Source organism: Pteropus vampyrus, unplaced genomic scaffold (genome assembly GCF_000151845.1).
Source record: "Pteropus vampyrus isolate Shadow unplaced genomic scaffold, Pvam_2.0 Scaffold55, whole genome shotgun sequence".
NCBI lineage: Eukaryota > Metazoa > Chordata > Mammalia > Chiroptera > Pteropodidae > Pteropus > Pteropus vampyrus.
This window is the reverse complement of record NW_011888836.1, coordinates 6,596,149-6,611,154: the sequence shown is the minus strand read 5'-3', so window position 1 is coordinate 6,611,154 and position 15,006 is coordinate 6,596,149. Positions and strand designations below refer to the sequence as shown.

Below are 15,006 nucleotides of genomic sequence, written 5' to 3'. Positions count from 1 at the left end.
ACTCAATAAGACAGTGGTAATTAAGAACAGAGTACAATTTCTACTTTTAAGAAACTGAGTAGTTTGGGATATACAACATATGCATACGAAGAAAATCCAGACAACATAATCAAGTGCATGACAACGTAGTACAAATAATATATATGTTTATCTAATTCAAAATTACCTTTATATAGATAAACCTAAATAAAATAATTAACTCAACATCTTGAGTGTTTCAGAAACCAAGACAGAATAATTGATAAAAATACACAAAAAAGAGGATGCTTCAGCAAAAACCACTTTGAGGCTTCTCTGTATATGTATTTTAATATAAAATAGCTGCAGTATTATACTCATGAAGTGTTAGGGTGGAAATTATTAAAACATTGGACTTTTCTAAGGGTCAAAACTCAAGCGCTACCTACTTGGTTGGTGATGCAACAAAAAGCATTCAGTACTGTCTTAGATTTCGGTTACTGGAAAATTTTTCATAAGCCAGGACTAAACTGCCTTCTTGTTTTCTAAAGTTGACCTGAATCAGCTCTTATATAAAACTTTTGACTCAAATGGTAATGGTATAGCACTTTGTTCATATTTCTATAGTGTAGCACTCACCAACCTATACTGATTTATTTATTACAATTTATCTATTTCCTCACTAGGATATGAGCATCTCAAAAGAAGGTACTATATCTTATTTACCCTCTCCCTGTACCTTGTTGCTTAGTATATGCCTGACAAAGAGTAAGTTGTTAAACATGTCTGTTGAATGAATAAATGCTCAGCAAAGGGAAATAATGTTAAATGTTTAACTTATATGTCAAGTCCAACTGAAAAGACTAAAGCTAACATTAGCTCATACTAATAAGTTAACATTAATTCAGTGCTTACTTATTCCATGCAAAGCATTGTTCTAAGTGCTTTATTGTGTTTTGATTTACTTAATTCTTATAACAACCCTATGAGACAAATATTATTATCATCCCTATTTTTGAGGAAACGGAGGTATAAAAGGTTTAAAGTTATTTGCCTAAGGTCACAAGGTCTTGCATGCTATAAGACATGGTGAATTCATTTAGTGGTTTTTGGAAGCAATCAATCTTTGAAGAACTAAAACTTACAGGCCTTTGGTAACATCAATATAGTGATGAAAATGCTAGAAAATTATGTTTCAAAATGTATTCTAAAACCAGAATCCTTTGGATAAGAAAATTAACCAAAATATCAGTATTAATAGAATCTTTTAACCCATTAATTTTTATAACTTAAGATATTTAGCCTATCATTCAACAAACAATTTCTGAAAAGCAATATCCTGAAAGAACTTAAATATAAAGTGCTAGCAATATCAATGGTATATTAAGATATACCATTAAATCTAATTTAAATGTTCTTAAAATGACAACAAAATTAGTATCTATTCTTAAAAATCAATGTTTAGCATACTTACCTACGATTGCTGTAATATGTAAATCCTACAAAAGGTAGTTGATTGCCAACAAAAGCTTTAGGTATGGGGAATGTTTCCTCATCTCCTTTATCTTCTTCCAAGTCATCAAAGTTACTTGTATCAATGTCACTACTTAAATCAGGTACAACTGGTGCTACAGCTAAAAATAATATTAGAAGTTCACTTTAAATTTAATATAAAAATGAAGTGAAGCAAAGATTCTATACCACTACTAATGGTTTCTTACATACAAATAACTTACAAACCACAAATTACAAATGCAATGAATTCTACTATATTAATCTTTATTAGGATTATTAATCAGTTGATACTGATCTTGTATAATTGTATGAAATAATTAAAGTCACCTACAATTATCATCTATACCTCAAGTTTAATCTGAAAATTACAAGTCAAGTATTACTAAGGTTTTAGAATATACTATAGTATAAAATATACAAAAATAGGATTACAGAAAAGACTTTTCAATAACTATAGCATAACAAACTGTACACAAAATTGATTAGGTTCCAAAACAATATTTTGTTTGTTAATATACTTTATAGCAAACTAGAAATCAACATTACTTCAGGGTAGTCCTGAATATAATAGATAATTTGGTAAAGAATATTTTTACTTATCTAAAATCTAGATGATCAGTATCCCTCCAACATAATATCTCTATAAGATTAAGTCACAAAGAATAAGGTATTTTGAAATATATTTTCAGACTAGCTACCTTCCCTGAATCAAGTGATTAAGGAATAATTTAGTGAGGTACTTATGAAAAGTCTGTTAAAAAAAAAAGGAGGGATACGAAACATGGACGTAGAATCAAGAGTTATCAATAGGGGAGCAAAGCTCATACATACTTAATAATATAAAACCATACATGGTTTAAATCTTCACAATACAAAAGAAAATACCAAAAGCAACTAACACTACTACTATCTTCTTTAGAACTTGCTATAGAGACTACATCTAAAAATAAATCTTAGGAAAAATGTCTTTTAGTTCAAAGATACAAAAGTATGATAAATATCACAGAAATATCATTGAAATATTAAATAATTATTTTAGATATAATCATCTCATGTTTCTTTAGAGAAAAAGATGAAGATGAGCAAAGAAAACAAAAAATAACTGATCTAGTTTCATGGTCCTAATCTTTTATATAAAGGAATCATTATTCTACTGAATCATCTAGGTATTTCAGGTAAGAACTACCTATTGTGCAACTTAGATACAGTGAACTATTTGATGAATTTGTGAATGAAACAACACATTTAACCCAAAGAAGCTGTAGTACTAATTAATAATAAATGAGAAAAGGCCTTTTCCACTATTCTCTTACCTTAATGGTCAAAAGAACTGCCTGACAATTCTGGCACCTTAATAATAATAACTGTATAATTTGTAAAATAAGAAAAAAAGGTGTCTTTCCTAATAATAAAGTACATAAGCCAATTATGTTCTTGGCATAAATCTTACTTTAAAACACTGGGTCTCAATTTTAAAACAATTTTGCCCACTGGGGGACATTTGGTAATGCGTGGGTACATTTTTGGTTGTCATGCTGAGGGAGACGTGCTACTGGCACCTAGTGGGTAGAGACAAGGGACAGTATCCTTACACCATAAACAAAAATAAATTCAAAAGATTGGAAAGCAATGACTCCAACATATATTTGTATACCAATGTTTAGAGAAACATTATTCACAATAGCTAAAAGGTACGAGCATTCCAAGTATCAACAAATGAATGAATAAAAAAATGGAATATATACACATGATGAAATATTATTGAGCCTTAAAATGGAATGAAATTCTGATAAATGCTCTTACGTGGATGAACCTTGAAGATGAACTAAGTGAAATAAGTCAATATCAAAAAAAAAAAGATAAATATTGTATGGTTCCGCTCATTTGAGGTACCCAGACTAGTCAAATTCATAGAGACAGAAAGTAGCTACTGGGAGCTAGAGTTAGAGAAAAATGGAGAGTATTGTTTAATGTGTAGAGATTAAGCATGGGATGATAAAAAAAAAGTTCTGGAGATGATGGTAGTGATGGTTGCACGACAATGTGAAGGTGGTTAGTGCCACTGAGCTTTACACTAAAAAAATAGTTAAAATGGAAAAAATTGTTATACATACTTTACCATGATAAATAGAGATAATTTTTCTTAAAGTTTTTTTTTTTTTAAAGAGCCCAATATAATGGTGAGAAGGTCTAAACTCCTAAGCCCCTGAAACTTATTAGACTCTAAATTCTTTATCCATGAAGCCTACACTGATACTCTCTCTCTCCTATGAGAATGTAACTCTAAAGAGAGGACACTAGACTCAATCTACAGAACCTAAAATAGTATATGTGTGCTTACAAACAATGAATTTTATTTTAAACTAAATTGAAAACTTACCTCATGAGCTGACAGTTACCACTGTTAACATCTCGTGTATTTAACACCAGCTATAGGTGGATTAAGTACCAGCAATATCTCAAAATGAGGTCATGAATGGCAAAGTGTTTTGCAAGTTACTACATATTATATTCAACATAGTATTATTAAAAATGTATTATTATACTATGGCCATGCCACCCTGAACACGCCCAATCTCATCTGATCTTGAAAGCTAAGCAGAGTCAGGCCTGGTTAGTACTTGGATAGGAGACCACCTAGGAAGACCAGGTGGTGGAGGCTTTAAAAAATATAAATTATTATACATAATAAATGTTAATATTTTCTTTTCCCAAAAATTTAACTACCATCTAGTACTGATTCCCTACATTTCTAGTCTGTATAATACTGAATAGTGAAAATCTTTAAGTGGGACATGGTATTCCAGAAGATTAAAAGGTTTTGGAGTCCAAAAGACTTAGATTTGGAATCCTGACATTTTCATTTGCTAACAGTGTGACCTGTAGCAAGTTACTCAGGTCTTTTTATTTCTTTTGTCTTCTATTTTTAATCTCGCTCCTGTCATTAAATTCTATCTCAAGTGAGTGATAAAAGTAATTTTACAATCTTAATACTTTATGCCTCTAAATTAAGACTGAATAAGATTGGGAAGCTCATGGAAATTCTACCAAAAATCAAGCTATTTTGTACCCTGCTCCCACACCACCAAGGAAGAGATGGTAAAGATTAATTGCCATTGGAATTGGTAGATATGTAAGTGGTAAAACTACCAAAAAAACCTATTATTTGCAAAAGGCAAGCAATTCTGCCAAAGAAAATTGGAGAGTCAAAAAAAAATTTAAAAAGAATTGGAACTATTATATAATTTTTAAAAACTTAGAAGGTCAGAGAGGTCAGGTCAGAATAAAAGTATTCTTAGTATTTCGGGGGTGGGAAGTGAACAATGGGGAGGAAGAGGAAAAGAGAAGAGAATACGTTCTACGGACTTTAAATTTTTCTTTCTTTTTTACAATAATTATAAAATAGGAGCTATGAGGATTAGGAAAAGCTATCAAAATGTTTATTAGTATATTAAATCTAAGTATACTATAGCAAAACCATAGATGACAATATAGATCTTTAAATGCTATAGAAATGATAATACTAACAAAACTACTTATTATAGAAATTCTTTAAATATAAAGTTCTTTTCATTTAAATCAATGAAGTAATTCATTTTACATGTTTTTTTCCATAACTATAAACACTTATATTAAGGTGGTATAACAAAATCATTAAATGCCATCGATTTGGACTCTCCAATTCCACCAGACTATGAGCCCCACAGAGTTAAGAATATTTGTTGGCTTGATTATTGCTGTTTTGCTAGTGCCTGAAATAGAATAGGACTCTGCATATAGTAGGTTTTCAGTATTTGTTGACTAGGTTATCTCCCCTCCTACTAATCAATATCAGTTTTTTAATACACAAAAGGAAATATGTTCTCCCTACTTTTTAGAGTTATTTATTATGTGGTTATTCTATAGTTATTGATGTATTGATTCACTTTTAAATATAATTTAAAGTAATATAAAAGATACTTTGTATTTCTCCAGTCCCTTTTCAATTTTCTTCAGATTTATAAACATTTGTATGTTTTCAGCCTTCTCAAACTTTACTTAAAGCACAACTTGAATAAAAACACAAAGTTTTTCAATGCAACTATTCATCACCTTTCTACTCATCCTTCTGTCTCGCACCAGGTTCTCAAGCACCATGAAGACAACAATCATGTCACATGGGGTGGAGGAAGTTCCTTATTTCCCAGTGTATAACTGTTAATAAATTCCCCCAATGTCAAGCTGCTCCTGTTGCTTCCCAGATAGGAAATCATTTAATGTCATTCTTTGTAGCAGTGTAATTTCTTAATTTCCACAAGAATTTATTTCCCCTTTCCCCGTCTTAGTCAATTTTATAGCTTAGTTCAATGTACATACAGTACTCAAAGGCAATATAACTATTTCTTTTAAAATACTTAATAACTAGGATACTTCACTAATTTTGGCATAGCTACATCATCTATTTCTTCAAAATTAACAAGATTTTTCTCCCCTGAAAGAACTATCCCTCACAGTCTCAACTAGATAGGCAGTCCTTAAGACAAGTATCTAATTTATAACTGTTTCTACAACCACACAGCTGAGTACATTTCCATTATTACTGTTCATTGCTATTGCTACAGCAGGAAGTGAGGGGCTAGTATACATTATCCTTTCTCTGATAATGAAAAGGAAAAAAAATTCCTAAGAATCAACTGGGGAAAGATAAATTCTTGGCCTCCCAAATCCACAAAGATAATGGGATATTTGGTGCTATTATAACTTTGACTGAGCTACGTTGAACAAGGTTTTCTTGAAATCATATAATTTTAACTTTTTTTTGAAATAGAGAAATGTTCTAAACTGACTTAAAATGAACTTTTTGCAACTACATATTTTTATTTCCGAATTGCAAGCTGCAAGTCTGACGGAATCAAGTATACCATAATTTCCTGTATCCTCATACAAATTAATATTCTCCTAATGTTTATTAATAAAACTTTATATTTCATTTTAGGTTTTAGTAAAAATAAGAAAATAACTTGTATTTTCACAAGAAATATATTTTAATTTCAATATTTATTGACTTTTACTTATTGACTCTTCCACACTGAGACACTAACGTATAAAACAAAGAACAATTTAACTTAAAAGCAAATATCAAATTACGACTCCTGAGCCCAACTCCATTACACGCACATAATTGGTATCTTGAGTGGGTTGTAAAAGAAGTAGCAGTACAATTTTCCCAATATTATCAAATATTATCTCTTTAACTAGGTTAAGACAATACCTATATTGCATCTATATACTTTAGATTTTCATCAGATATACACATATATTAGTGAGGCAATTTCAACAGACTATTTACCAAAACTACTTTAAACTATTCACTGTAAATGCAAGAATAACTTACTGTCTCGAAGTGTTTCCCAAGCCCACAGATCATTTTTGAAGAAGAGATGTCGTTTGATTTCTTCTACACCATTTCGCCCTAATCTCACCTCCCTGAACAGAGAGAGAAAAAGAAAAGTTATTAATCATTTAAGATATTATTATAACCTGTCCAGGTTTATTTGTAGGCTTAATGCTAAATCTGTGCAGGATGATTAATGTTCTAAGTCGCCCTAACATTACGTTGATTGCCAGTATAATTTTCAGCTTAAATAAAAGATGAAGACTGAGAATACAAAAAAAATATTTTTAAGAATATACACAAAACAGATTTGTTGATACTCCATGACTTTCAGTTGACAATTAAAATCCAGATGAACCATTCACCTTGCTTCATTAGCATAATGAGTAAAACAGTGAATTTTATTGATACCTTTTTTAAAATAGTGGTAGCTACACTTTTTTTGCCATCAATACCAGAAGCTAACAAAAACTCTGAAAGGCATTTTAAATTAAAAATTTCCTTTTTATATGTAATCTATTAAATATTTCTGACCAATTAAATTTGAGAGCTTTAATGGGACAAGTTACTAATTCCTGGTCTTCACAGTGAACATAGAGATAGTGTGTAAAAACGTGCCTTCAGCGAATTTCAAAAGAACTCAGCAACTTCTGTTCTCCCGTAGAGTGCTTATGAACAACAAGAATACCCTGAATTCCAATTTTTTTTCATTACTTAAAAGATAAATTGCATTAAATATATCATACTTTTTAAAGAAGCTTTTACTGACTCTCCAAGATTGGACTGGGGAATCTCTCCATGACTCCACGGCACAGACGACTTAACTCAGAGTACCTCTTTCTCTGTATGATAAGTATCTCATATGCTTAACTATTTACCCTAAAGGACTATGAGATAGTAGAGAACAGAGCTGTGTATCTTGTTCATTTCTATATCCCTAACACTTTACACACAGCACATATATTAAAATGTAAAAATTTGAAAAACTATATATTTCAGGTTCTAAGGGACATACTGAAGGATGATAAATCCATTTTAATTAAAGTAAATCTGAAACTAAAACATATTTAAAAGTTCTAGGCCTCCTTACTATTTAAATTAACGACATACAACTATAATGTTAAATGTAATTTTAGTAAGTCATTTGGTTCATGTTTAAATTTAAAAATTAAACCACAAGGGTATGCATAACAAGCTATTTTTGTTTCTGAAACACATACATGCATATACATTTATAAAAATGCTTCTTAAATCTAGAAGACATCATACCAATGACTACCTCTAAAAGTAGGAAATTTTTACAGTTTTGCACCATTTACTTAATTTCAATAAGCATATACTATAAATAATTAAATCCTTTCCCCAGATCTATTGAGGTATAATTGACAACATTTTAAGATAGTTAAAGCATACAACATGATGATCTAATATATGTACACACTGTGAAAGAATTCTCCCATCGAATTAATTAACATAGCCATCACCTGTCATATTTACCTTTTTTGGGGGAGGGTGGAGCAGAACATTTAAGTTCTACTCTGCAAATTTCAATTATACAATACAGTGTTATTTTAAAATGGCATTGAATGGAAATGCATCATTTTTCCATCACCAGAAAAAAAATGTTCTCAATTAAATTAATACACACCACTGATTATAAGATGCATTCTATTTTTAGAAATCTTAACATGTTTTAAAAAATCTCAGACTCAATAAAATATACCATCATTTTCACACTTAACAAAATTAAAAAGTTAACAATGAAATAAAAAGAATCATGTGGTCTAGCCTTCAGAAGAGAATATATTATATCCCAATTTCCTGGGTAAGGCAAGTGAGTTGACATCCAGAAAAGTTATCCAGAAAATCATAAAATTATATTAGGTCTCACTGTCATGAACGATTTTTGAATGGTAACATTTTTATTCCAATAGTTCAAACACAGTAAACTTTAAAAATGAGAATTTTCTTAGAAAAAATAAGAGTAAACTCATGTTAAGATTATTTACCTGTCAGTAAGGAAGGCACAAATAAGATTTTTGGCTTCTTTTGATATGTCATTATCATCAGGGAAGGTAAGTGAATTCTTATGGTTCATAATCTTACTATAAGTTCCAACCAGAGAATCAGCATAAAAAGGTGTATCACCTGAAAAATTGATAGGGAAGACAAAAGCAAAATAAGATAAATTTAAAAAATCAGTTTCAAAGGCAGAGTTCAAGGTTACGTGTTTAAAGATTACTAAATATACATAAACTTAAATCATAGTTGGGATGAACAACTATTTTAGAGGTACACAAATCCTCCTTTACTCACCTACAAGCATTTCATATAAAAATACCCCAACTGACCACCAGTCACATTCTCGTCCATAATAACCATCACCACCTTGAGATTTTAATACTTCAGGGGAAATATAATCAGGTGTTCCAACTGCTGTATCACATCGTACCATACCTTCCTACAAAGAGTGGCAGGTCAAATTTTGATTAGGATATAAAGTCTCAATTATTTAAAATAACTTTCTTAATATAATCTGTAGAACTCTAAATCTTTGGACTATAAAATGTCAAAATGAAATGCAAACTTGACAAAAATAAATAGCTTAATCATAGATACATATTATATACACAGTATAATCATAATATGTGTATGTATACATCAGTGATTTTTATTTTGTAATTATACTCACTAGAAAGACACACTGCCAACATTTACTATTCCCCCAGTTGTGCCAATATAATGATCTCATCTTAAACATAGAAAGTATATAAACCAATGAAAATATATTGAGGGGCTAAGAGGATGAGTCATTTGATAACATCGATACATAAATGATTTAATTATTTTTACTAAAATAGATTTTCAATTTAACAATGTTTGAAACTGTGAAGAAAATATACAAGAACTGACTGTAAAAATATAAAATAGGGAAGCATGTGTATGGAAAAAAGAACATCATAGTGTTAAGCACACTGAATAACCTATCTAATATGCATTTTAACTATCTCTAAATCTCCCACCCAAAAAAGAAAGAAACCCCAAAACTGTACATACCTGTTACTTATTTTAGCTAGTATTAATGCAATAGAATTATAATTAAATATTCACATAAAAGTTCTCATGTAGAGTTTCTTCTAACCAATAATTTTCCTTTTAAAATAATAAATACAACTTCCTGGCTATTGTTCTGTGATTAAATCTCAAAGAACATAAACTGTTTCAACTGAAAATAAAGCAACTGTAATTATTACTTCAGCTATTTATGTAAGTTACTTATTATATAAATAGTGAGAATGGGTATCTTTTAAGATTGACTCCCAAAATAAATCTTAAGATCTTTTACATGTTAATAGAAGGCTAAGTTAAACACTACAAAATACATACGTTACTGAAATCCAATATTATGAAAGACTAATTTTAACACTGGCATTAATATTTAGTAACTAATTCCATTTCTAGTTACCAGTAGTGTGTATTACAAAGTTATTATAAAGGATTTAGTAAATTAATTATTTTCTAACAAACATCCATTTCGAATTAGTAAAAACTAAATTAAAATCCAATTATTTAACCTTATTCATCTTCATACAAGTACCAAAATCTGCTAACTTCAAATGTCCAGATTTATCCAGCAGCATGTTATCTGGCTTCACATCTCTAAGGGGAGAAAGAAAACAGTTGAGCACTTCTGAAACAGATCGGGCACTGAAAAAAGTTATATGAAGCAATTATTTTAGGCCATGTATCCTCACTCAATGTAGATAAGGCTACTTTTGATTTGTATGTGCTCTCTATCCACATCTATAAATTGAACTTCAGAACTATATGTAATGCCTCAGGAGAAGACATATAACATTCCCTTTTCTTTTAAGTACAGTTGGATTCTTCCAGGGAGAAAATCAAATCATTTGAGAGAGAATAACCATAAAAATATAATAGATTATAAAAAGTAACTGAAACACACTTTTAAATATAAGTACATAAACAACCCCAGGAAGGGGTCTAAGTTACTTTTGTTTTTGTATCCCTGGAACTTAACACAACAACTGCACATTAGATTCAAGTGCTGTCTACAGAGCAAATGAAATTATTCTAATGAATAAATATGATCTATTCGCTAATCGAAAGCAAATTAATTCGTATTTTAAAAAATAAAAAGTATTTAACACTCTGGCACATACCTCAGAAAACCAGCTTACAATTTTTAGTTTTCAGAACACCATATAAAAGCTATATAACTAGATTAAGAGATACTAAAAAATTCATTTACATAAATATTAAGCTGAAATGTTAAAACTACAAATTTCAAAGTTTTAAATTCTGAAATACCACTCATCTCATATTGAAGAGAATAGGTGGATTTAGAGGGGGTAATGCTAACTGAATAAAGTTTAAGTACTTTTCAGCTTCTCTTCAACAGATGAGAAAATTTAAAGCATTTTTATCTTTACCTATGAATAAAACCCATTGAATGGATTGCATCCAATGCAAGAACTACTTCTGCAGTATAGAATCGTGCCCATTTTTCAGGCACATCATAGTTGCTCATTAAGTTTACAAGATCTCCACCAGGCATGTATTCCATCACCATGTAGAGGTAACGATCATCTTGGAATGCATAAAAAAGCTATACAAATACAAAAAAAGAATTAAGATGAAGCAAAATTATTTAAAAATTGGCAAAAATATTTATACAAAATTTAATTAAAATAATCAAATTGCAATAGTTGTAGCACTTTAAAAAAAAAAAAGAAACACTACAAAGACCCTTGCATAGGCAAAGGAATTATTAACTGGTTATTTCTGGGGAGTCATATGGAGACCTTTTTCTCTACATATTTCTATACTAATTGAATCTATACTGAGAATTAAAAAGTATAATATTTCAATAAAGAATATACAAGTCTTCCAAGCAAAGAAATATTTTAGTTCTAATTTAACTTGTGCTTTAGGGTTTATTGTTAAATTTATACCAACACCACAATTCTTAAGAAGTCTGAGAAATTGGGCTACAGTCTCAGCTGTCCCTTATTAGCCGTGTGCCTGGGCAATTTACTTAACCTCTCTGAGTCTCTGTCACTATAATCTCTTCTAGAAGAATGTAACAGACTATATCTTGTTTGACTTTTATACCTTCTGCTCTGTCAGCATCTGGATGCCTGGCAATTAGCAAGTGTTTAATAAATATCTAACGAATAAAAGCATAAATTAATCTCTAAAATTGGGGGTGTATCTATTAGGGACTAACTGCCTTTCAGAGTTGTTAAAAAATTAGTAAATATGGAAAGCACTTAGTACAACAGATGCTCAATAAATGATAGCAGACAATAGGAGTAGGAACAGTAACAACCAATAAAGAAGCAGGAAGAGGGCAGTAGCTAGACTCAAAGCAGGAAGATAAAGTCCATTGACATGAAATTGGCAAGAACACCTGGCATAATGTATTTATTACATGAGCAGGGCTGATGTTAAAAGGAGAGTGAATTTATAAAAGAATATTTTAAGTAACAAGATTAGAATCCAACTAAAATTAATAAAATTAGCCCTAGAGAAATTCTACCTAATTTACCCAACCATTTATATCTTAAAATCTTCCTTTTTTTGTTTCATTTTTAATACTGTTTAATGATTTTACTTACAGATTTAGTTATTTTAATTAAAAAAATATTTGGGGGAAGGATAAGAAACTAAATGGCGTCTCATGGCTATACCAAATTAAACTATACAACTGGGCACCATAATTAAAGAAACTGTTGATTTTGGTGCCAGTTTACCCTATTTATAAAAAATATATCAAGGAAAACAAAGCTTCAAATATATAAGTTGTAAATTAACCTTAAAAGAATCAGTTATATCAAATGTTTTTTAATTCTCTAAGGAACAATGGGCATTTTCTATATCAGTGGTTCTCAACCAGACATGATAATTGTCTCTCTCCCATTCCCAACTGAAGGAGACATTCAACAATGTCTCAGCACATTTTTGGTTGTTCCAACTGTAGTATGGGGTGAGGAGGGCTGCTACTGACATCACCTGGATAGAAGCCAGGGATGCTGATAAAATACTGTAATGCACAGGATACCCCCAAACAACAAGGGATTACTTGGACCAAAATGTCAATAATACTGACCCCAAGAAACCCTGCTCTACACAGCTGATAAAAACTGGGCAAACATTTCAAGTATAAAAAGTCTCATGTTGTAAATCTTAAACATATTTTATATTCTTTTTCCCCAAATCACTAGTATGCTTAGTTAGTACATGCTTCATTATATACTGTAAGTAAATAAATCACAAAATACACGTTAGGAATTTAGAAATGATCTAGCTCATTTTTTTTAAACCTGAAGACTTTACTTCCTCCATATGAAATCTTATATAAGGATTCTTCTATAAGACAGATTAAAAACATGGAGCTGTTCTAGCTGAGGCAGAAACAGAAAACCAAAAATGATAACCTACTCAAATTCCTGTTTGTACTTATGACTTCACCTGAGGTATCTCCACAGTTGAAAATAACTAATCTAAGTCAACATTCCCATTTTTGAGCAAGGAAATCAAGGCCCAGAGATGTAAATAACCTGGCCACAGCTTTACAGATAGGCCTGTGGCAGTAAAGACTAGGGCTTGCAACTATTGACTTCTAGTACTTTTTTCTTTCCACTGAAAAGTCTAAAGCTAATACAACATTTAGATGCCTAGCTTAACTCACTCTTCCCTTCATTTTCCCCTTCCTTCCTCTCTACAAAATAAGAGAGACAAATAGATGAATAGACAGTTACATAAGAAAATCTCATATTTGGGAAAAAACTTAAATTTCAATATTAAAGGTATCTACTTATAGAAATATATAACTTACCCCAAATCAAAGCAGATTGTTTGAATTTGTTCATATTTAAATTCTACAGAAACATAATTATTTTGTTTTGGCCTTACTTTCCTCCTAGAGATGATGCAATAAAACTAAATTTTATGACTTTAAAAACAATGGTGTATTAGACAATTCTATACTTGTCACTAAATTATGACTGTTCTTAATAAACTAAGTTTCTCAGATATGTTTATTTACAAACTAGTATAGTAATAATGAAACAGTAGCAAAATCATACCTGAACAACCCAAGGACTGTTAGCAAAAGCCATGATGTCTCTTTCTTCCCAGAAAAAAGCAGAATCGGATCTCTTAATCATTTCAAATTTGCTGAGAAGTTTCATAGCATATACCTTCCTGGTGGATTTATGCCTTACCTTTAAAATTGAAAATGGAAAATAATGACCTTGTGCTAACATTTAAATTTAAAGCTCAGAGTTTCTAAGAACAATTTACTAAATGATTTTAACAACTTGTTAAATAATTTAAAATTATTGTTGTAGCTATTCTTATTTTTTCTCTTCTGCTGAATTAACTCTAGAGAATGTCAAGGCTTTGATTACCAGAAGCAAGTAATGTTAGAAAAAATGCTTTGTTCCATTTATTACCACACACCCCCCCTCCTTCACCCTATGTATGCTGCTTCCTATTTATAAAACTTACTATTCCATAGCATTTTAGATAGTCTAATACTAGGAGTAAAGATTTCTCTTCTGATGCTGGAAACCTTTGGGTGGCCATGAATGCCTGGGGAAAATATTTCACACTTCTGAACTTGACTCTAGGCTTTCATATCCTTAGGCAAGAATGTCTACAGCAATTTAAAGAAACAATTTTATAAAAATGAGATTTTCCCGAATAACATATGTTAAACATACAAGTGGAATTTTTAATTTAAAAAAGTTATTTTTTTTTAATCTCATTAAAATAACCTACCAATTGAACTTCTCCAAATGCACCTCTACCAATCACCTTCACCACTTCATAATCTTCAGCTTTCATTCGTAAATCTCTAATTTTATTTATTGTGTCTTTATCTGTATGAAAAGAAAAGTTTATCATTTTAAATCACTGAAGCATTATAACGAACACTGCTTATTTTACATTCAGGTTCTTGAAAAATACAACGAAAACAAAAAAGTTTATTAAGAATTACTTTATAGTAAATTGTAACGTTATAAAGAAATGTTCAATGTACTAAGAATTGTTTTAAATAAATTCTGGAATGACTTCACTCTAGTTATTAAAATGTTTTCATTGAAATCTGCCTTAAGAAAATGTTTTAG

General features: G+C 30.4%; 1 protein-coding gene and 1 pseudogene across 2 annotated transcripts in view; one reads left to right on the top strand and one right to left on the bottom strand.

The window, feature by feature from the left end:
• ROCK1 (Rho associated coiled-coil containing protein kinase 1) overlaps window positions 1-15,006 on the bottom strand; it is a 131,678-nt gene that overhangs the window by 58,713 nt on the left and 57,959 nt on the right. For both annotated transcript variants that reach the window (XM_011360461.2, XM_011360464.2), the window contains exons 3-10: window positions 14,657-14,757; window positions 13,960-14,097; window positions 11,302-11,477; window positions 10,423-10,507; window positions 9,164-9,308; window positions 8,857-8,995; window positions 6,848-6,939; window positions 1,433-1,592 (exon numbers count right to left, since the gene is read on the bottom strand). In XM_011360461.2, coding sequence (XP_011358763.1) covers window positions 1,433-1,592; window positions 6,848-6,939; window positions 8,857-8,995; window positions 9,164-9,308; window positions 10,423-10,507; window positions 11,302-11,477; window positions 13,960-14,097; window positions 14,657-14,757 — 1,036 coding nt within the window. The remainder of the gene's footprint in view (window positions 1-1,432; window positions 1,593-6,847; window positions 6,940-8,856; window positions 8,996-9,163; window positions 9,309-10,422; window positions 10,508-11,301; window positions 11,478-13,959; window positions 14,098-14,656; window positions 14,758-15,006) is intronic.
• Window positions 4,017-4,135, top strand: LOC111739890 (annotated as a pseudogene).